Source organism: Diuraphis noxia, unplaced genomic scaffold, assembly GCF_037042655.1.
Source record: "Diuraphis noxia isolate RWA-SAM2 unplaced genomic scaffold, SU_Dnox_SAM2 contig0005, whole genome shotgun sequence".
Taxonomy (NCBI): Eukaryota; Metazoa; Arthropoda; class Insecta; order Hemiptera; family Aphididae; genus Diuraphis; species Diuraphis noxia.
In genome coordinates, this window is record NW_028301715.1 from 33,202,761 (window position 1) to 33,227,412 (window position 24,652).

Consider the following 24,652-nt stretch of genomic DNA (forward strand, 5'->3'; position numbering starts at 1 on the left):
TTTTTAATCCACGACAGCCAGCAGCGACGAGGGCGACTATTTTTGATCACCGCGTTAGTCCCTCGGATCTCGCATTCGTTGCTGCTCAAACATCTCATACTTAGAAGTGCCGCGGACGAGAGAATTGTACTCTGTAATTTCTTCTTTTTTTCTTAACTCTCCGTGATAGTTTTAAAAAATAGTGTTCAGTGTTTAATAGATATATTTTATTTTTCAAGTGGCTGTGAATTGGGACAGAAACATCGTCCGAAAATCGGACGAAAACAAAATAAATGTGAGTTTTAACATTTTTTTAAATTTTAATTTATTGCTCACTCAATTTTTTCATAATTGTATTGTTACATCTAAACGCTAATAATATATTTTAGGTAATTTTTTTCAAATTCAAATATATGTTTTCTTCCAATTTGTTGCAAATATATAGGTATATTATGATTTACTTTTTATTTAATATTTCTAATCATTAAGTATTTAATAATATTTTTTTTACAACACATTTATTTCATAACAAATATTTATTGTAAGATCATTTTTATTATGTTTTAGTTGTTGTTAATTAAATATTTTAAAAATCCAACCTCTATAAACTTTTAACGATTAATAAATTCTTCCATATTTTATTTTAAACTATAACTAATACATTATATATAGATTTATTTATTGTAATAATAAGTAATACCTACCTATGCGTGTATTAAATTCAATATTTATTGGTTTATCATATACCTAAAAATGTTGGTTATATTTACAAATACACCTGTATCAGGTGCCTGTCTTAAGTATTTATTGAGTTCATTGCATACATTTTATTTCAAATAATTAGTGAGTGTAATAAGTAACTATCTACGATTGTAAATTGAATAATTAAATAAGGAAAAATTGTACATAATAAATTCTTTACAAAATGATGTAGGTATAGATATGTGTAAATTAAATACCTAAGTAATTGTTTAAATTTTTGTATATATCTTAATAGTTAAGGTCCTTGTATAAAGTTACTCAAAATAACTTTTTAAAGGCGATATACATAACGTTATAACTTATAGGTATACCTTAAAAGTTCATTAGAAAAATATGTTACGTTTGACCTAAAGTTAAAAAAGTGTACGACAAATGTACTATTAAATAATTTCACGTGCCGAAAACAATTGGCACAGGTCATGTTGAAAATATCATTTTACAAACAGCAGACTTTAAAAATACTAAAACCTAGAATAATTTTTTTTCACCAAAAATCTTTCATGGCAATTTTCCAATAACATGTGTTCCATTAAAACGTTAATGGTATTTAAACTAGAGGTGCATTCAAATGTTTATTTTGCTGCTCCCGTGTTCTAATGAATGATTTTTTACATTTATAAATTAATTGAACGAATATTAATAGGTATCGTTAAATATATAATAATATTAAATTATTTCTTAAGTTAATACTAATAATTAATTAATTGGTGTAAATCGTTTATTTTTCATTCATATCACATAAGCATACAATTTTAATTAATTTTAAAAGAGATCGTGTGTTAATTAAAGGAATGATCCAGATCACAATAATTTTGATTAACTCTTACCATGACGTGTTGGCGCGTTGCACTATTCTATATTCTGTTATGTTTTATAAATGGTAGTTAGATATTATTAGCGGTGACATAATAGGCAATTACCTATTCTTATTTCACCTACGTATAGTTGGAGAGTCTACTTAACAAAGCGATTATTATATTAAATGTCATTATCTACTCATTAGTCATTAGTATTTTTAAGGCAATAGTGTAAAACATTTAAAAAAAGTGTCTCACTCATTATTTCGAAGTTCATATTTTTTAGAAAATATTTTTCTCACACAATTTGAAGTCATCGTAAACAATATATTTGAATTCAATTATTTTTTATTTTTTTGAACCACAACTCCCACAACATACATTTTAAATTTTATATATATGATTATTAAAATATTAATATTGCATTACATTTTACACTAATTCGATATCTAAGTAATTAGTTATCAGTGTATTGTAAAGTTTAGATGAGTCGAGTATAGTGACACACAGCGATACCTTGCAAAAATGTGTCAACTTCACATACCTAAACCTAATACCGTGTGTGATACGGTTGATGGAAAAACATTTAATCGTTCCTCTAATTATACTTCGAAGATTAATTGCAGATAAAACGATTAAAATATCCAATAGGCCATAACGGGAATATCGATAATAAAACGAAATAGGAGATAACAGATGAATACGGATGTCATGAAATGTAATTACTAATTACTATTCAATACAATGACTGTAACCATTATTGTAGAAATATTCAATTATTATTTTGTTATGGTGTATGGTCCCGCCGATTTTGGTGCGACCTTAGATCATATTATTACATTGTATACTTCAATACTGACAATACTTGCATACTATAAAAATTAAAAATAGTATTATAACATTTATAGCGGCGTAGGCGGGATTTCTACAAGGGGGGGGAGGGCAAATAAAAAATTAAATAAATATTCAAAATACAGTGTTTTTAATTTTCTAAATATTTGGAAAATATTGATGATAATGACACGCTTATCAATCTACGGTGTTTTGATAAACAATAACAGTTTTTTTAAATTTTAACTCCCAACAGGTACATAGCCAAAATTAATAAATTAACGATTATTTTTATATATTATATGATACAGCCCATGGGGGGGGGGGGCATAATTTCATATATTCTGTGGTATAAGTACGCGACAAACGACTTCAAATAATTTTTTGAAATATTCTTATCAGTCATGCCGACTCTCAATATTGTTGTTTTCCGCCGGCACTCCTGCGAATTAATCCGTCACGGCCCACAGGGCGTGAAAAATCAAAACCGGTCGTCAGCCCGGTGTTTGATATCGATACCGAAATTTTTGCGAACAATCGATACCGCGACAGAGTAGTTGGTACGTCGTTAACTGTCTGTTTGCGTCACACCTACTATGGTTGGACGGTTGGTGGTGGGAAGGTAGTAACAAACCGGCTTCGTTGATAACGGGCGCCGTGTGTTTTACGTACGACGTTCCGATTGGCCGTCAGTACGGAGCGCGTCCCATCTCTGTCGCACGACCCGCAACGTGTAAGCTCCGACGGCTATTTCCTTCTTCTTTCTTTATCTGTTCGCGTTTTTTCCTCCTCTTTCCCATACACACCGCCGCGCGACCTCCCGACAGAGTCGTCGCCACCTTTATGGTTCATCGTTCACTAAACGCCATTTACTAATACGACAGTTCGTATTAAATTATTATTGGAATATCGCATTATTATTACGATTCACGATAGTAATAGTAATAATACATTTGACTCGCAAGTCCGGCACAGTTTTTTTTTCGTTTTTGTTGTTCCATTCGTTTGTTTTGCCACATATAAATCGCGTTCGTCCGGCGACGTTTAATAATATCGTTAATCATTAATTGTTTGGCGGGTGCAAACCACGTACATAAACGGTAATTCAATTATTGCTGAATTATACATTTCGGTCGTCCGTTATTTATTTACTATTTTCCTCTGACATCGAAAGAAAACCATTAGTGCTACAAATTAAGTCGACGACCACTGCAGCACATTTTATCAACCGCCGCCGTCACGCACATTTCGAATTTGTTATTATGCCTTAACACTGTGGTGTTCAAAGGTTAGTGTGTGAATTATATTCGGTGGGTACAATTACAATAGTACATAAACACTCGACGTGCTTAGACGACGTCACTGGTTTGAGACCAAGACACAAACTACTTTCCTTCACAGGACTGTGTCGCTGTTTCATGCACAGGTGGTTAGGTTTGTCCTGTCCTATAATACCTCGTGTAGTGTTTTAATGCATTTATGTGGTTTCACTGCTCTGGGAGCACCATTTCAATGACAAAAATAGTATCAATGTCATAACCCAGAATACGACTTATGTATGGTTATAAACTTATAAATATTATATACTTTCAATAATCCACACTACCGCAGCCTAGATAAGATGTAAACAGTCTTGGTCAACAAAAAGCTGTCAAGATGCTGCCCGGGTTCATTGTCAACGCTATGCACAGATTATATTTGTTAGTTTTTACACTCTGAAATTTAAAAATGTGCGTTCCTAACATTAATCCCTTGACAATTATTAGGTAATAGGTACCTAGCATAAATTAGGTGTGTACTTAATATTTTTAGAATAAAAAGCATATCAGTAAAATGATAATGGAGATTAATATATATTGTGCAAGTTGTTGGCTTATCAAGGCTATTCATTTTTATCTGTTTTTAGTATATAGTTTTATAATACAAATTACATTTTAATATATTATAAAAAACTAAGGATTTCATATTATTAATACCTAGTGTTAAATGCAAATTGTCTAGTAGTTTTCAAAATGTTCTCCTGAACACTCAATTGTGTAATTTGAGTGACATATCCTGCTGGTAACTACAAGGTAAAGACTTATTTTATTGTGTAATTCGCTAATATTATAAATATTAGATATCTACAGCTAAAATAAAAATCAACATAAAATTAAACAAATTATTCAATATTTTATCAGGTACTTATATTATTGTAATAATATAAATATGAATAAATAAAAAAAAAAATTGCATTTTAGATTGTATTACCTATTAATAATATGAAGTTTTTTAGTTTTTTTAAAACAACATTTAATTTATGAAATAGTTTTCAAGATTTTGTAATACATGTTATGTACCTATGTAGATTTAAATTAATATTTATAAAAATTGGAACTCGCATTGTATAATATCTACATGAAAAATGTATCTACCACAATTGTTTGTTGGCATTGTATGTTATCTACAATTTTTTACCCTGCAATAAATTAATGCAAACAATAATTGTAGGTGTTATATGGGCATTATTACATTAAAGAACTTTTTTTCATATTTTCAAATAACTGGTCAAAAAGGTTCTTGGATGCATTGAGTGAATGTCACCACCCTTCCATCAACTGCCATTCCAATAAGTTTGTGGTACCACTTGTTTTTATGCCATATTTTACTTTGACACTTCTTCCATTTAGGTCAACATAAGTAAAGAATTCATATTGTTTTCTGATGGATTGAAATATTTGGCATTTTTTCTTCTGACAACGTAAACACTTTTCTATAATAACTTTACCTTATCCATTTCTCTTTTCAGTATTCTTCATATATTCCTTAATAGTCCCTTCTCATACTTCAAACACCGTGTTGTTTTAAAAAATTGTTGCAAGTTTTGTCGTTGTAAATAACATGTCTATAAAAGTCAATAACATTTTTCATTCCTATTCGATAAAAAATAATTTTATTTGAAAATAATTTAAGCACACATCACTTTTACGAGCCAAATCGTAAGTAATTTATCTACTAAGTACTGTAAACATCAGGTTAACTTGGGGATATAGCGTCATGGGTCTATGCGGTCGGGTAGCTTAGTGGTAGAGCAATTGCCCGGCAAGCGAGAGACCTGAGTTCGATTCTCGGTCTGGCGGCTAGATTTTTGACGTTATTTCCCCGGGAGAAGTTAACAGTACTAACTATGATATGTGTACAATGTAGGCTGTAGAGTGTATTATAGATGTTTATAATTATACGGTTATACCTGCAATATCAATCTCAGTACAAAGTAGATAACATATAATGCGATCAAAGTAAAGGTAGAAACATACAACACGAGTTTCAAAAAATTATTTCATTTTCATTCTAGTTTTCAACTTTTGTATTTTACTGTAGTGTATATTACTCATAGATTATTACATTACAAATATTATTTTATTATTTGTTATGGGAATACGAGGGGATCATAATAACATTTTTCTCGTGTAGTTAATAAAGAAAAATCAGAAGTATGCAATACTTATTTATATTTCTCAATTTTTTAATGAATTGTATTAATATTTAGAAAAAATCTTGTATTAAAATTTGTAACTTTTATTTTATCAATCCACCTACTATAGGTACTATTTTTTTTAGTGAAATTGTTTTTTTTTGATTTTAGAGGCCATATAAAGGATCACTGTGAATGTTATACTAAAGGATCACCGGGTTAAACCACCAAGCCGTCCACAATGGAGGACGCCCACGCAAAAACCGTGGATGAGGTACAAAACTTTTTCAACGTAGACCCAGAAAAAGGTCTATCAATTGATCAAATTAAAAGAAATCAAGCTAAATATGGACCAAATGGTATGTATAATAATTTTAAAATAAAAATCTATTCTGTGACTATTGATAAGCTTTAAATTAAGTTCAGTGAATTAAAATTTTGTATTAAATACATTAATAACAATATTCACACTACATTGTGTTTCCATACATACGTTGGAGTTTATTTGAAACATTATAAAAATTTAAAATAAATTATTCTCATTTAAATTATTTTCATTGTTGATGTTAAACTAATAAAATTGTGCTAAAAATTATAATATGCTTAAGCAAATAAGATTATAAGCAGTATAAAACTACCTAATAAAAGTAAAATTTTTAATTACTTAAGTATGTATGTAAAAAGCATTTTAGATACCTATAGTATGAGATAGGTATATAATTTTTATTAAACTCAAATTTTTTATTTTGAACAGAATATGTTAAATTGACTAGATAGGTATAAATTATAAAAATTGGTACTGCTAATAAGAAAACAAAATATAATATTAGGTGTTATTTTAAAATATAATTAGGTACCCTGACATAAAATTTATTATACTTCATTTGATATTCAATATATAAAGTTGTGATAGTATAATGTACTTATATCATATTTGATATCATTTTTATAATAGTTAATGTGAATATTGATGATGTTACATTTACAAACATATTTTATAAATCAAGCTTAATTTTTATATTTATTGTTTATTAATTGTTAAATTTTGATTATTTTTTATTAAATTCAGCTTTATGACAGTTATAGTTGTTGATTTTTTTCAATAAAACTAGATATATTCAAGTAATTTTATTAAATCATAAATTTAAATTTATTTTGATTTCGACAAACGATAATACCTATTTTATTTTGCAATATTATTTATATCTTATACTCTTACTTAAAGTTTAGTTTATTACATTTTAATTCTTATTTAGTTAGTTTATTTATTTACACCTGTTAATAAATATTATACTACTCTTAGGCATTGTTTCTTCATTATTTAATTGGTTTTATTTTAATTTGCAATTGAATTTAGACAATTTAATATATTTTTTGTAACCTTGGCCAATTTTTTATCATGTCTTATTAAAATAATTTTACTATATTTTTGTCTTCTTAGTATTAAACAAGTATTAACTTATATACAATAAGCTAACTGGGGGACGAGGTGGCCGAGCGGTCTAATGCGTCAGCTGACGCTCAGCAGGACCGGGTTAGATCCTCGACCATCGGGTGACATTTTTCTCCAGGCAAGTCACGGTGTCCGGAGAACAAGTGCCGCCATCCCCCACTCTGGGGCATGGCAGAAACCTATGGGTGCCCCAATAAAAATTCTGCCAAAAACTCACCCACGTGTAACCAGTGGTTGACTTGGGGGGGACTGAGTACCTCAACTAATTTTTTGGATACGCTAGCATACCCCTACTTCTTTTTTAAAGGGGAGCGTTTGGGACGGCTTGTTATGTAAGCTTTTAACCCCCCCCCACCGCCATGATTATGTAAGTTTTATTAAAATGCTAGGGACGCTACATTTTAAAAGTAACTAGAGTACCTCTACTACTTTATTTCCAAGTCAACCACTGCGTGTAACACACCTTACCGTTCCATAAACCTACAGTACCACCCCCTTCCCAATGGCCTAAGTTGCCGCGAGATAATTGATTAAAAAAAAAAAAAAAAAATAAGCTAACTCGTTTTTTCTGTAACTTTATATGATTTTGGATCTTCTGCATTTTATTTAAGATTATGCGAGAAATTACATTATTTGATGATTAAAAACATTTGTACTTTTATCTATTTAATTAATTTAATTATGATTCTAATATTTAATTGACTAATTTACTAAAATAAACTATTTATTATTATTGTAATTATAATTTTCTTTTTGTAAAGTATAATCTTTTGTTTATAAACAATTATTATTTTTTAAATAATTTTTTAATTTGGGGAATACTGAATACCTTATTAAACAAAATAATTAGTAATCATGTTATCATTTTTAAATGTGGTGTTAATAATGAAGGTACTTGTATAATATAATTATTTCTTGAGACTGATCCAATGACATTGGATTAATAAATTTTTTACTATTTATTTCTAAGGTTTCTAAAATAATTAAGAGTTAAAATTGCTTACTATTACTTTTATAATTTTATTTTTGATATCAATACATTTCTTTAACATCTCATATTTTCACAATCCATAAATTGAATAACTAAATAACAAGCATGCTTAATGACATTTGTATGTTTCATAATATTTACCTAATCATTAAACAAAAGACATGGTTTTTATTATTTGACACATAAATATATTATAACATATGTTCTTTTGTATAAAATAATTTGATGAAACCTGCTTAATTAGCATTGAACTAATTGCTTTAGCAGTAACCTGTATAATATATTGTTTCATTATTTATTACCTAAATTATCTTAAAAGTTCTTATTGTATATATTGTAAAAGTGCGTAACTATTACACAATTTCATTGTAGTTGATGTATTATTCTTAATTTTGCCTTACAAATTTATAATTGAAAACATTAAAAGAAGTTTAAGGTCTCTTTATAATTTTTGTTGGATATTAAGCAATATTTAACTATACAATTGACAAACATAATCATATGCCCAATCAGTGGCATAACTAAAAAATAATTTTAAACAGGTAGTTACATAATAAATAAAATGCTGCTAGCTAAAAAACCAAGATTTCATTTGTGTAAGGGTTTAATCCCTAAACCTCTTCTGGGTGTACCACTGTGCCAAATTATTTTTAGTTTTTTAATAAATATATTAAATATAATCCCATATATGGCATAGTTAATAAATTGCTATAAAACCCTGGAGAAATAATTAAAATCATACTCAATAAGACTAACTGCAATTTTGCATTTTTGTGAAAAAAGTTACACATGCAAGTTTTAGTAATATTATAAACTATAATTAGTTGTGTAAATATATAATATACATTTTAGATAACATGTAATAACATAACATACTTGACTTGGTAAAAAAAATTTTAAATATTTATTAATTAATTAAAATATATTTAAGATAATTTAGCACTTTTTTATTATTTGTATTATATAAGTATTCTTTTTTTTTTTTCAGAATTGCCAGCCGAAATCGGTAAGAACTAAAAATATTATATATCTTTAAGTTAAAAGTTTTATGTTATGGTAAAACTATTAACATATGCATTTATTAATATATTATTTTTATTTTTAAATCATTATATTGTATTTAAAAACATTTACCATTTCATTATTTTTATGTTTTAATATTAACTTTTCAAGGGCTATATTTTATTAAAGATAAAAAATAAAAATAATGTTGATGGTTTATACATTTTATAGAATACAATTTAGCTATTATATTTAACCAATTTTTAGGTAAATCAATTTGGCAACTTGTCCTCGAACAGTTCGATGACCTATTAGTTAAAATTCTACTATTAGCTGCTATTATATCTTTTGTAAGTATTATTATTTGACTTAGATTTATCAATACCTAATGTTTGTTTCTATTTTTAGGTATTAGCATTATTTGAAGAACACGATGACATAAATGAAACCTTAACTGCCTTTGTGGAACCACTTGTTATATTACTTATTCTTATAGCAAATGCTGTGGTTGGAGTGTGGCAGGTAATTCTAAAAAATTTTATATTCTATGTGTAAAATACTTAATAAAATATTTGATTGTATAATTTATTCTAACAAATTTGTGGATTTTTGAGAACTTTTACTTTCAATGCTATATTTTTTAAAGTGATATGCTTAAAAGTCTTCAATAGAAAAAACATCCTTATTTAGTTACTTTGTTTTTTGAAGCTACCATATAACACTCAAATTAATTGATATTGCTGTATGAATTGTTAAATACAATTTTCAAATTGAATAATTGGTTATTTTGGCTTCATTTCAAAGTAATAAATGTACAAACATTCATGTAACTGCTGGCAAAATATGTTTTTAGGTAGGCGTCATAATAAAATAATAGTAATAATAATAAATAAATAAAAAATACATTATTACAATCCATTCAATTAATTGTTATATTTAGATATTTTAATGTTCAAAATAAAAAAAAAGAATTTTAGGATCTCTTTTGTTTGCATGTAAGCTGTAAAACTAGTGTGATGGCCCTGCCAGTTGATGATTGATATATACTTTCGCTCCGTATAAAAATAATTGGCATCAGCATAACTCGCCTACTGAATTTTTTTAAACAAGCACTTAGTGACGTATTTTGTGACTGAAAGTTTATACCTACTATGTTAGAATTATATTTGTTATTCTTGCTTATCATAAGTTTTCCATGTGTTTCTAGATTTTCTTCTTTATTAAAAATAATAATAATAAACCCATTTCATATTCTTATTAAGTTCTGAAAATATTTTAGTGATTAGATTTCAATATTACATTTTTAAAATTTATTTTAGAGTTTTTCATAGTTAAAAAAAAAAAAACCAAAGTACTTAACAATTAGCTTTTCCTCTAATTCATAGATTGAATAGTTACTTTATTAATTTGTACAAATTTGTTGTGTAATTTTTAATTAATTTTCACTATTATAATTCTATATAGGAACGAAATGCAGAGTCAGCCATTGAGGCGCTTAAAGAATATGAACCAGAGATGGGTAAAGTTGTCCGTGGCGACAAATCTGGTGTACAAAAAATCAGGGCAAAAGAAATTGTCCCTGGTGATATAGTAGAAATATCTGTAGGAGATAAAATTCCAGCTGATATTAGGTTGATTAAAATCTATTCAACCACATTGAGAATTGATCAGTCCATTTTGACTGGTGAATCAGTCTCCGTTATTAAACATACAGAAGCCATTCCAGACCCAAGGGCTGTGAACCAGGTTCGATATTTAGTTATAAAAAATTTAATATACATACTAACTTCTTGTTTTTTGTTAATTAAGGATAAAAAAAATATTCTATTCAGTGGTACAAATGTTGCTGCTGGCAAAGCTAGAGGTGTGGTCATGGGTACTGGATTAAATACTGCCATTGGTAAAATTCGTACTGAGATGAGTGAGACTGAAGAAATCAAAACTCCTCTGCAACAAAAATTGGATGAATTTGGTGAACAACTTAGCAAAGTTATTTCAGTTATCTGTGTTGCTGTCTGGGCCATCAATATTGGTAACTTATTTATTTGATAATTTTATTAGTCATACAAATATGATAAAATGTTAAATATTATGTCGGTTGATGTTTCTTGTTTTAGGTCACTTTAATGACCCTGCTCATGGAGGTTCTTGGTTGAAAGGTGCCATTTACTACTTCAAAATTGCTGTTGCTTTAGCTGTAGCTGCCATTCCAGAAGGTTTACCAGCTGTCATCACTACCTGTTTAGCTTTAGGTACTCGCCGTATGGCTAAAAAGAATGCAATTGTTAGGTCACTGCCTTCAGTTGAAACTCTTGGATGTACATCTGTTATATGTTCTGATAAAACTGGTACACTTACCACCAACCAGATGTCTGTTAGCAGGTAAATAAAAATTTATTTTATATTTTTAGTTAACAATTTTTTATTTTGATATTTTAATTGTTTAAATAGAATGTTCATTTTTGAAAACATCGAAGGAAATGACAGTTCGTTTACTGAATTTGAGATCACAGGTTCAACGTATGAACCAATTGGTGAAGTATTCCTTAATGGCCAAAGAATAAAAACCTCAGATTATGAAACACTAAATGAATTAGGAACAATTTGTGTGATGTGTAATGACTCAGCTATTGATTTTAATGAGTTCAAACAAGCTTTTGAAAAGGTAAATTCTAAGACTTTTAACTGATACAAAAATAGGTTATCCTAGTTTATGTTTTAATTGTTGTATTATATTTCAATTTCATTAGGTTGGTGAAGCTACTGAAACTGCCTTGATAGTATTAGCAGAAAAAATGAATCCAAATAATGTTTCTAAAACTGGCTTGGACCGCAGAACATCTGCTATTGTTGTCAAACAAGATATTGAAACCAAATGGAAGAAAGAATTTACTCTTGAATTTTCCAGAGATCGTAAATCTATGTCTTCTTATTGTACACCCATCAAACCTACCAAAATTGGTAACGGCCCCAAATTATTTGTTAAGGGAGCTCCAGAAGGCGTTCTTGAAAGATGTACACATGCCCGAGTTGGATCTCAAAAAGTAAATTTAGTATATTAACAAAATACAACATTTATTTATTTCTCAACAATAATTTTAGGTTCCTTTGACCTCTGCACTTAAAAACCGTATCCTAGAACTGACCCGTAAATACGGTACTGGACGTGACACACTTCGTTGTTTAGCCCTTGCCACTGCTGATTCACCAACAAAACCAGAACAAATGGATCTTAATGATTCTAACAAGTTCCATACTTATGAAGTAAATTTGACTTTTGTGGGAGTTGTTGGTATGTTGGATCCTCCTCGTAAAGAAGTGTTTGATTCAATCCAGAGATGCAGAGCTGCTGGTATTAGAGTTATTGTCATCACTGGTGATAACAAGGTTTGTAATTTGTTGATAACCTTTAGAACTTCTATATTTTAATTCATATCAAATTTTTAGGCCACAGCTGAAGCTATTTGTCGTAGGATTGGTGTATTCACTGAAGATGAAGATACAACTGGAAAGTCATACTCTGGACGAGAATTTGATGATCTTTCTCTGTCCGAACAAAAGTCTGCTGTTGCCAAAGCTCGTCTGTTCTCTCGAGTAGAACCATCTCATAAATCAAAAATTATTGAATATTTACAAAGCATGAATGAAATCTCTGCTATGGTAAGAAATATAAATTTTCTTTTCATACTGAAATATTATTGAAAAAACAATCTGATTGTACATATATCATTTGTTATTGCTGTAGACTGGTGATGGTGTGAATGATGCCCCAGCATTGAAAAAAGCAGAAATTGGTATTGCTATGGGTTCTGGAACAGCTGTAGCCAAATCTGCTTCTGAAATGGTGTTAGCTGATGATAACTTTTCATCCATTGTGGCTGCTGTTGAAGAGGGCAGAGCTATTTATAATAACATGAAACAATTCATCAGGTATTTGATTTCATCCAATATTGGAGAAGTCGTTAGTATCTTTTTGACTGCTGCACTCGGATTACCAGAAGCTTTAATTCCTGTACAACTTTTGTGGGTCAATTTGGTCACTGATGGTTTACCAGCTACTGCTTTAGGTTTCAATCCACCTGATCTTGACATTATGGACAAAGTAATGAAGATACATTAATTTTAATATATTATTTATATTTATAGATATATAAAGAGTATTTTTTACTTATTGTTATAATTTATTATTAGCCCCCCCGTAAAAGTGATGAAGGTTTGATTTCTGGCTGGTTGTTCTTCCGTTATATGGCTATTGGTGGATATGTTGGTGCAGCTACCGTTGGTGCTGCTGCTTGGTGGTTCATGTACTGTGAAGATGGTCCGCAAATATCGTATTATCAACTGGTGATTAATATACTGATTGTTGTTTAGTATATAGTTATTTATTTATTTTATTATTTTTATGTTAGACTCACCATTTATCATGTATAAGCGGAGGAAGTGAGTTCAGAGGTCTTGACTGTGCAGTTTTTCATGATCCTCATCCAATGACGATGGCTCTCTCTGTATTAGTCACTATTGAAATGCTGAATGCTATGAACAGGTTAAATGACATTTTTGTAATTTTTATAGTGTTATACTAATTTATATTTAATATAATATGGTTATTACAGTTTATCAGAAAATCAATCTTTGATAAGTATGCCTCCATGGTGCAACTTGTGGCTTATTGGTTCCATGGTGTTGTCCTTCACACTTCATTTTGTTATTCTACACATTGAATTTTTATCGGTTTGTACAAAAAACTACCTACATTAAACCTGAATACTTGTTAGCTTGTTATTAATTTAAAATCTGAATTTATAGACCGTGTTCCAAGTAACTCCTCTTACATTTGATGAATGGATCACAGTAATGAAGTTCTCAATACCTGTAGTGCTTTTGGATGAGACTTTGAAATTTATTGCCCGACGGTTCACTGACGGTAAGAGCGTTATCGCATCGGTGTGGGGTATCGTGCTCATGTGGTCCGTGTTTTTCGCCGTCATCATTTACGGACCCTTGTAAAGGACACAAGATGGCCACCGTCCTTTTCGCTTTCCCCCCCCCCTCCAAAAAAAAAATTATATTTAAAAATACATTCTGATACATGTACAAAAAAATTTTTCTCTGGCAATTAAACAAACAATTTTTAAATTATTTTTTTCTTTGCTTTTTCGTAATATGACACGAAATTAAGACTGAAAAATAACTAACCCACCCCCATTAAAAACAAATAAAAATTTCATTGCTCTTAACTCTTTGTTTTTACCATAGTTAGTTTTTAAAAACGCTCTGTAAAAGACATCTAACTCTTTGTAAGCTTGTAGTAAGCCTCAACAGAAAAAAAAACATGTTTAATTTTAAGATGTCTAGCATTTATTGTTGGGTAAGGAATAAGTTCTAAAATAATGTTTTGCGTGCCTTCGGTCCAGTGATTTTATGCATATGGTAAGGTGTATCTAAAACAGCAGACGAATCAATATTACGTTTGTGATTTTTCACTGCCAATAAGATGTTTATTTTTTGTTTTATATTTGTATTTTTTTATTTTTTTTTTTTTAAACTTATAATTAACATCTGGTGCGTGATTTAACTTAATGTGGTAAGATGCTTAAAATTACCTTTAAATGCATATGTCGTTTGACCTGACATAAATGTACACATAATATTATTATCTGAAGTTATTGGATTTACAACAAAAATATACTATAATGCAGTGTGTGGGGAACATATCAGTCTAAATTTTTTTACTATTATATATACATTTTTTTAGTTCTATGTAATTGTAATAATTAAAATAAATATATTTATGTGTATGAAATGAATAAAATGTGCGGTTTATCATTGATTCAAGTTACTTTGATGAATATTCATGGAGTATTTAATAATTTAGTAATTGCAGTTTACTATTTAAAAGTACTTATAGTTCTATTATGATGATATAATTGAACATTATTCAAATTACCTAGATTAAACTTAAATAATAATAAATCGCATTTTAAACATACACATATTTATTCAAAAACATGACGTGTTGATTGGTGTTTTTAGTTAAGAGTTTATTACATTGCAATTATTATGATTATTTTTACATTTTCATACATTAGGGCATTTAAATATAATTTAATAACACCAAACTTTATGCTTGAGTTTAGAGAATGTATTAATTTTGTATTTAAATTAATTTGTTTTATATTTTCGGACAGAATCCTATATTGTGTTAAACTAGTAGATTAATTTCCTTATTACGAGATTTGGTTAATTTCAAAAATTGGAATAATATTACAATTTGGGTAAACTTTTTAAAATTTTTTTTTATTTAATAGCTTATTTATGAATAATTCCTACATCGTTTCTTAACTATTCTAATAGTTGAGTAAATTTTATATAATACAGAATAGTTGCCGTGTCAATATATTTTTAATATTTTGAAAAGAGTAATAAATTTTGTGCTTCAAAAAAATGTTCATTATACAAGAAAACCTAGAATTAATATTTGCTTAATGTCTACACGATTTAAATGAATACAACTCAATTTATTAAAAATTAATTCTATAAAAAATTTAAATTATTAACTAGTAATTAATTATTTAAGGATTTACAGTTCTTTATAAAAATTTAAATCCAAAATTATTTTGTATACATAATTTATTTATAAAGCATTTATTTGGAAATTCCTGTTTCGACAATGTCACACATTCTGTATTATAAATTAAATTAAATTATCCAATTTTGTATACATATTATACCTTATTATTATTGAAATATTAATATTCTACTAGTTAGTTGATACAAATATTTGTAAATATTATTGTTTGTTTAAGTATTAAAATTAACATTAAAACATTAAGTTATTGTTTTAATTTCAAAATAGTTATTAACTTGAGAATTTGAATATTGTTATGTTAAATAAAAAAAACTTGATGACATGTGTAACCCTAGTAATTAAAATTAATAGAACCTAACCTTTTTAAAGTGCTCAATAGTTATCCAAAGCATTTGAGAAATAGTCTGTAAAAGATTTTTACATTGCACCTTTATTTTCTATGAAATTGGGATTTAACGCTTGATTTCTGGCGAACACTTCATATTACCATTTATTAGAATATAGCACAAAACTATATTTCTAATTTCTATTGCACATTTGCACCAACCGCTTTATTTTACATTTAAAATAAGAACTATGTATGTATGCTGTATGCACATAACATATTATATTATTATACTACTGTTGTTTTTAAGCTTAATTAATATTAGGTTCTGAGTGTAGCAAGTGGCCCCTTAAAAAAGTAATGATAGGCCTATAGTAAAAATAACTTCTGTATAGTTAAGTCTCTGAAACGTTCTACACCTTACCAGGATTCATTTTGTGTACAATCGTTAAACTTAACTTGATAAAAATAGTTCGACCAAAACCTGCCTCGCTCAGAATCGTTTATTTTAATGAACCGCAATCATTGGTCATTTGTTGATTAGTTATAATAATGACCACACGGCATAAAACAATCCTGGCTTTTTTGTTGTTGTGGGGGAACCGGGTGAACACGAAACTGCACATTTTATATCGGCTTACCTATCACAACATCATATAAATAATATTATGATAACTGCAGCTAATGTTTCGGGAAAGACGGCAATAATTAGTGGCGCACGCGTTCGTATTTGTACCCACACGTGATGAAATATAATATGATATGACTTATGTAGGTACGCAATCGAGTATAAGCCGTTATTATGAAATCGATGGTCAGATGGTAGAACGAGACAACGGCACGGCAATGCCGACGACCAAGTCGTGCAAATCACACGCTGATTAAAAATATTAAAAAAAAAAAAAAATGTCCAAGTGTCGCGATCGATAAACGTATTTAGTTAATATTCTATATAATTTAACCGTCTCGCTCGCACCACCACTCATAAAATATATTATACGTTTTGTCAATTTGAATGGCCGCCGCCCGTCGCCGTTACTTTTATGAGAAACAATATTCGTTTTGTTTTGTTTACTTCTATTTTTTCTCGTATTCGTATATAATATTATTATGTATACGCGTAGAAAATAAATAATAAAAATTATTTAACACATTATTATTGTATACGACAGTAGTGTGATTTGTTTATAATCCTGTGCAGCTTCATACATCATACATGTTACGAATTTAGACGAATTATTTATTTTCATGTTTAATCTATTTAGCAGTACTAATACGTTATATTTGAGTTTTAGACGTTATTATTGTATTTGTTTTTGTTTTTTTGTTTTTTTTTTTTGTTTTTAGTATCTAATTTACTTTCAACGTATTTTGTAGATTTAAATATTGTGCTTACAGCAGAGCTTACTCATCGACATATCGTCACATTTTACACATTCCTTTTCGCCATCATTCCGTTATGTTTTCTAACCCAGTAAAACCTAATATCCATCGATACAATATTTTTGACACTTTTATTTTTCATTTACGATACCTAAAAGTTAACAGTTCTTTCGGCCATTGTCGATTACGTATAAAATCAATGTTTTCAATTCATATAAAAAAAAAAAAAAAACAATTATTTTTTTAACCGCATCCATTAAATATTTTATCAAACAGCCTTAATTGTTTAGGATAAAAAAAACAAACATTGCTAGGTACTCACTTAATTATTATACCACGTCTTTTTACATGGCCAAAATTAAAAATACCAAATGTGCCTTTTTACATATTAGCGTATGATTTTCATTACGTAGGTCGTAGGCTATGAATATAACTTCACGATCTTTTATTCTTTAATTCTTAACGTGTCACTAGCACACAATTTTAACATACAACATAAACACTACATTTGGTATAATTAAAATTAACTTTTATAAATTGGAAACAAACACAAGACTTACAATCACATAAATATTTAATCGGACTTCTTTAAGCACAAAAACTAACTATGAATTTATCAATAATTAATTAATGTATTACCTTTCTTAATTAAAAAAAAATGTATAATTATATATTATTAATTCGTAATGTTATATGATTTTTAATTTTAAATTTAGTTTCTTAATCAAGAATATTTAATATAAGTAAACTAGAATCTAGAATTTGGCTAGATAATTTTTTTAGTGAAGTAAATCACAATCAAAATTTAACTATGAAAGAAAACATGATATTTTTCTAATAATAAATTTATGCAAAAAAAAAAAAATGAAAATAATCTGGCCGAATGACTAAAATACCTAAAAATGTTATAGTTTTTTTAAATCGACTTAGCAAAATTTTTAAATTTCTCATCGATGTTTGTAAAAATATAATTTCATTTGAACTGTGATGAATAAAAAAATTGTTTTTTTTCTCTTATAACATAAATAAAAATAAACCGTCGAGTACAAAAAATACCGATATACGAACGATCTATGACAAATTATAAATTCAGTTATAGTACATTTCGTTTGTTTGGACATGCAAAAAATAACTGTTCAGCTTGGTAATTAGTATGCGTTGCTGCTGACTGACCCTCTGGAAGTTTTATGATTTTTTTTTTAACAACCAAACTATACAATACCTATATGCCGGTAGTCGCCAAGTGCCAACACGAGTTGCCAATTTTTTTTCGTTTAAGTTGGTGGCAGACCACCTGCGATGTGACATGTAAAGTGCAGTCATTCTAAAATAAAACATATTATTTCTCATTATTTATAGCCAATAGTATAAAAAATGGTATCGTTTTCTGCGTTTATAACACACGCTGCAATATATTAGTATATATATAAATAGGTATTATATATTATAACACGGCATATTGGTTTTTTAGTTGATTATACTAATCAAATTATAGTAAAACAATTACTCATGTACATATTATATCTATATAGGTACGCATATTACCTATGCAATGCCATTCTCTTGAACGTCCGCCGATTCTAAAAGTATATTGCATAATATTTTCTTTGTCCTTATCAACTACTTATGTCTGACGAAACTACCACTTTTTAAATGTTTGACTTTTTTAAATGTGTACCTAAACAATATACTTTTAGAAAATAATATGTAATTACACGATGCGTTACTGCAGTTCAGAGAATTATTCTGTATAGTGTATGATACAGGCATAAGCGGAAATCCATTAAGAATTGCAGGGGGGGAGGTGGACTAAGATGTTTAACGTAAACGTGACCGTGGGGATTTGATAATCCCGCTCAACTAATTACTATATAGCTGTCTGTTTAAAGGGTTATAGCCTCTCCTCCAAAATTCCGCCTATGGATACAGTCAATATGTATTTGCGTATAACAGTCTAGTATAATATTAATATGTAGCGAATTGATTAACCGCTGCTGCAGCTGATGCGCATATCTTAATAATGTGTTATGATATAATACCTTTCATCGAAACAACGTCAATGATATTGTAACGATTAATATGCCGCTAAGCTGCTTGACGAGAAACGGCAGACTTCAGGTATTGCTGGTATTATTGCTCACGAGCACAGAGCTGCGGGCCGATACAGATTCAACAGGTACGTTCACCAGTTTATTAACAAATAATATAATAATAATATTAAATAGGTAAAAGCGTTAGACGTGGATAGTATGTGTGTACTACTAAATATGCAAATATAATGTAGTGCACAAATTTATTAACAATTGTATATATAATGCGCTTTATTCGATACGACTGACATATATATTATATATGGATGACATTGAATTGAGTCCCGGAATGTACGTCTCATAATAGTGTTTGAATTGAGTCCGGTCGCCGATTTATTTTCTTAATATTATGTTTGAATTTGTTAATAATGACGAGTGAAAAAAAAAATGGTTTTGTCTAATTTGTTTCGATTTCATGGAAAAAACAAAATACATAAATAGGGGCGCAGAACTTATCGCGTGAATAATTTTTATTTTAAATTATCTTCTCTAACGTTATTTTATAAGATCTCGGTGAACGCACAATCACGCGAAAATTAGGACGAAAAAGTAACAAATTATTAGTCACGTAAATAGACCATATTGTAATATGTAAATGGTAAACGACCAGATAATTTTTGTGTGACTCGATTCAATGTTTGGGAATTTGCCAATTTGGGATTGGATTGATTTTTTCCAATATTTATAGGTATTTTATACCTTATGCCACCGCGGCAGAAGCATACCTACCGACCTACTTAAATATCCAAAAAAACGGTAAATCGCATTTCCGAGATTGGGTAGATATAAAATATAAATCGATTATTGTACGCTCCATAATTTTCGCATGTGGCGCTATTGACTCTGTTAAAAAACAACTTACTATTAGACGTGGGCATCATCTGAAATTTAGGAGAATCGAGTGTGCCTAAATTAGTTATTAGGGCCCCAAATTGGTCTATGCATTTGACCCTATATTCCTTGCATTCAGACTATATGGACCACCTTCAAAATTTGTTCAGATTACAAAATGTTGACGTTGTATGGTTTAGACTATTTTTGAGTTAAACACGGCTCCGTTCCAATGTTAAGGGATTGGCCGACTTTATTACATGCACTATTTCATCATTAAAAATATAATTTATATTATCATAAAATATATTAAAAGAAAGGTCGTGATACCTCCTCAGCCCCTCTCCTCGTTTGACCACCGTCACTGAACTCAATAAGTAACATGCCTCAGACGGTTTTCCATCATATTATTGTCATATAAGACACTGGGGTCCGTGTAATACCATCCCATCTACTTTCAATTAATAAAATTGCCTATTTAAAGCCCCGTAGAATCGTACCTACCTAATGTTGTTTTTTTTGGCGCGAGATATGTGGTGTTTGAGGTTCACTGTTTTCATATTTTTTTCTTAGTTGGAAATATGTTCCTGATCCTGTAAGGTTATGTGTAAAATTTAGTTGCGTAGGAACTTTCGGCATATTTAAATTGCCATAAATGCACGAAAAAAATCAGTACGAGAATTATACGCATCGCGAGTTGATAGGTACTTGTTTGGATGGTATTTTCAAACTCAAAATCATCATCGTCTAGCAGATTGTTTCAATGAAACATGAAAGCGCGCTGATGCAGATCGTCCATCGTTTTTAGAAAAATTTGGATAACAAACATCTATATTATTCTATCGTTTAGCCTGAATCGATTCTATGAATTAATAATATGTGGGTAATAAAATATTGGTAAAAACAATATTATTGTCGTTACTCGCTGTTGACGGGAAAATGCGTTCAAGGACTATCGATTGAGGATTTCGCTAGGTCCAAAAATGGCTTGCTTTTGACGGATAATACGGAGAGGAGGGGGTTGTATCTTATTTAAATTAATCTTATATCAAAATTAGCAGACGATTTGCTCATGACTAATTCCATATTTTTGAATCATTTGTCATAGGTAAATATTACCCAATGCATACGCAATTAATACAGTTATCTAACACCTCATTATGACCTATACATTTATAAAAGTTAATAATATGTATAACATATTATAATCACCAAATATTAAAAATCAAAAACGCATTTAATTTTTGTTTTTATCGAATACTTAAGAGTTGGCCAAAGATAAAAGCTACCGCATTAGGACTATTTTAATATTGATTAATATATCATAGTTATTAGTTGTTAAGAATTCAAAAACATTCGTCAAACATGCAGCATACATTTTTGGGGGAGCGGTTTGGAAGTTATTTGATGGGTTCTCTTAGTCGTTACCAAACCGCCATAATATCATTACCTATACTGTTATGATTAGTTACTGCAATGAACAAGTTTTCTAAAAATCCCGATAATATGTCCATACGTACGGTGGAAAAAACGGAATGGCATGTATACAGTTATTTATATTTTTAACGGATTATTGACGGAACACCAACCGCTGTCTCGGTTGCTGGTCTTCGTTTTTTTTTAAATTGCCCCCCCCCCCCTCAACTTTCCTCGTCCGACCGCCGAACAGCGTTTATATTTATAGGTACTTTATCTTACGCGCTAAATTAATTTTATATACACTACTTTTTTTGGCAACCACCCGACCCGTTACCTTCGAACACGTCGTCGTATAGTTGTGCCAATCCACAGCCGTGCGGTGATGATGATTATAATAATAATAAAAACACATTGGCACAGCGCTTTTGTGGGCCAAGAACGAAGACATAAAACAAATTTTACTCTCGTCGCACAGGTCTCCTCATCTCGTGCCGGCAACGGCCCTGCAGGGCGGGGTAAAGGCATGTTCCGTCGACGAGACTATTGCCACGTTAAAAATAGCGAAACTCGAAAATGTTACTCTTCTCTCTCCCACGAGAGATTGTCGCGCAATACTCGCGTCGAGGTAAACCGTTCCGTCACTCCACGATGACCGTTTTATCGTAACAATAACGAAATGTAATGTTGAGCGGTATGCACACAACGCTTCTTCTGTGCAACAGCCATGATATGTCGTCTCTCGACAAACGTCTTCCCGAGACTACTATTTTAAATTACTACGTTTATATGATGGCGTTAAAACGGTTTTAAATTCTTAGACTACACAGTGCAAATGCGTTTAAAACATTTAAAACGGTTTAAAAAATGTGAACCGTTTTAACGCCATCATATAAACGTAGTATACACTACAACAAACGGCAATTCGCTGTTGACGGGAAGGGTTAAGTTATTCGCCCTCGTCCACATTTTCTACGCAAGGTCCCACAAACACACCGATCGGTTAGTGGCGCGGATCGTCGACGACGTATTTTGAGAAGTTGATATTATTAAATTAGTCAACTAATTATTTTTGTCATCCCACTTTCGAGTCGGTCATTTGTAAGTCGTGTAACACGGCGGGGGGACTCGTCATCTTCAAATTTCCCCCCTCCCATCAAGTCGGTCGCGCGCGCTACTAACAACATAATTTGCTATGCCGGTTTCTTTTTTGTGTGTGATTTCGCGCTGCAATAATAGATGCACGATTGACGTATAGATTTTAAAACGACAACGAACAAGTTGCGATGTTTGTAAAACACTTGAGGACGAATATATTATATTAAACACGAAATATTGTTTAGGACTTATGTCCGTTAATATTTAAAATAAATAAATATGTTTGTGTTTCTAGTTCCTCTTGCAATCGAACAAAAATGGTGAGGCGCCGATCGTCGTCGAGTGGACGGCACCACACTGCACCTGTGGGCTGCAAGCGACCAACCATCGTAGGCGACTTAGCGCAAACTTTTGACAAGAGCACAAAAAAAAAAATAAAAAAAAAAAAAAAAACATAATTTAATATTCAAACAAGCTACACGGACAACATAATATTATAATAATGATATAGATCACATCGTAATAATGTCTCATCAGTTGTGTGTGTTAGGTAAGATAATATTATAATAAATGTAGGATGAACATTTTTTTTTAAGAATTACTATTTTGTTTTTAACGCGTTTAGACTGTTTTGGTTTAGTAGACGAAGTACAAACTTTAATCGAATTTATTAAAATATAATATTATTATGTAATAAATCTTTAGTGTTACGTATAAAACTATTGTTATTACTATATTTGTCATCGTGTACAATGTATTATATAATAATTTAAATCGTTATAAAATTGTGAACGTACCTATATATTATATATATATACGGGCAGTGATTTAAGTTTATAGACGCTTGAAAAATAATCAGACTGTTGCTAAGGACTTGTATAACATTAAACAATATTAGGTACGTTTGTTATCTTCGGATGCTTTTTATATTTTTTTATCCCTCAGTACTTTATAATAATATAATACCTACATCAGGGCGCACGCCACAACATAATACTATACAAACGACATTAGAATCGGTGCAACGCATTCTCCCCCAACCGACATACGCAATCCTAATCCATCCCTGTTTGTTAACTTGCTGTAATTTTTTTCTTCATAATATACGATACAAATAATAATAATAATGATGACACCTTGATCGGTTATAGTTAATCCGAACAATGCTAGTGTGGCTGCTGCGCTTGACACTAAATACATTGTTATTATATTAAACGTTTATTATTAATTATTATTATAGGTAGATGAGGTAAAGTAGGAATGCACATAGAACTGTTAAACAATAAAAAAAAATACAATTATTAATATTAGGTTATATGCAAATGTTGTGTTTTTTAGGCACGTACCGCGCTCTATAGAAATGTGTTTTTTTCTGTTTTCGAACTTTTGTGTACATAAAAAAATTAGAATAAAAAAAAATTAGTTGTTTATCTGTTGTGTATTATTTGTTGAATTATTATAATTATTATTTTTTTTGTTATGTATAAAAAACAAATTATGAATGTCATTGTTTTGTCTTGAGTCGAATAAAAATGAAAGATTTTACATTTTTTTTTTTTAGTCACAATTTATGGATATATTGTGCATAAATATTTCGAAAAAACACCACATATTATTATGTAATAGAATACTATAAAATATATATTAGTAC

At 29.7% G+C, this 24,652-nt stretch overlaps 1 protein-coding gene across 6 annotated transcripts; it reads left to right on the forward strand.

Moving 5' to 3' along the window:
- Positions 1–24,546, forward strand: SERCA (ATPase sarcoplasmic/endoplasmic reticulum Ca2+ transporting SERCA). 6 transcript variants are annotated; one of them, XM_015520628.2, is made up of 19 exons: positions 1–133; positions 219–274; positions 5,995–6,182; positions 9,256–9,273; positions 9,537–9,619; positions 9,678–9,791; positions 10,734–11,015; positions 11,079–11,301; positions 11,387–11,651; positions 11,721–11,934; positions 12,020–12,313; positions 12,372–12,656; positions 12,717–12,929; positions 13,015–13,371; positions 13,461–13,613; positions 13,679–13,812; positions 13,883–14,000; positions 14,076–14,193; positions 16,959–17,816. In XM_015520628.2, exons 3-19 carry the CDS (start codon positions 6,065–6,067, stop codon positions 17,066–17,068), a joined length of 3,099 nt encoding a protein of 1,032 aa, XP_015376114.1. In that variant the 5' UTR covers positions 1–133; positions 219–274; positions 5,995–6,064; the 3' UTR covers positions 17,069–17,816. The 6 variants fall into 6 exon arrangements, with proteins under 6 accessions (XP_015376114.1, XP_015376120.1, XP_089084377.1 ...); XM_015520634.2 differs by lacking the exon at positions 16,959–17,816 and adding an exon at positions 23,297–24,546 and having other exon boundaries at positions 48–274; XM_015520627.2 differs by lacking the exons at positions 1–133; positions 219–274 and adding an exon at positions 3,199–3,657.
- The last annotated feature ends 106 nt before the right edge of the window (positions 24,547–24,652 follow it).

Excerpts from the sequence above, each read along its gene's own strand:
- SERCA (XM_015520628.2), top strand. The coding sequence starts at position 6,065 with ATGGAGGACGCCCACGCAAAAACCGTGGATGAGGTACAAAACTTTTTC. Across the intron at positions 12,314-12,371 it reads CCCGAGTTGGATCTCAAAAA|GTTCCTTTGACCTCTGCACT; the intron begins GTAAATTTAGTA and ends CAATAATTTTAG. Across the intron at positions 14,001-14,075 it reads TACACATTGAATTTTTATCG|ACCGTGTTCCAAGTAACTCC; the intron begins GTTTGTACAAAA and ends CTGAATTTATAG.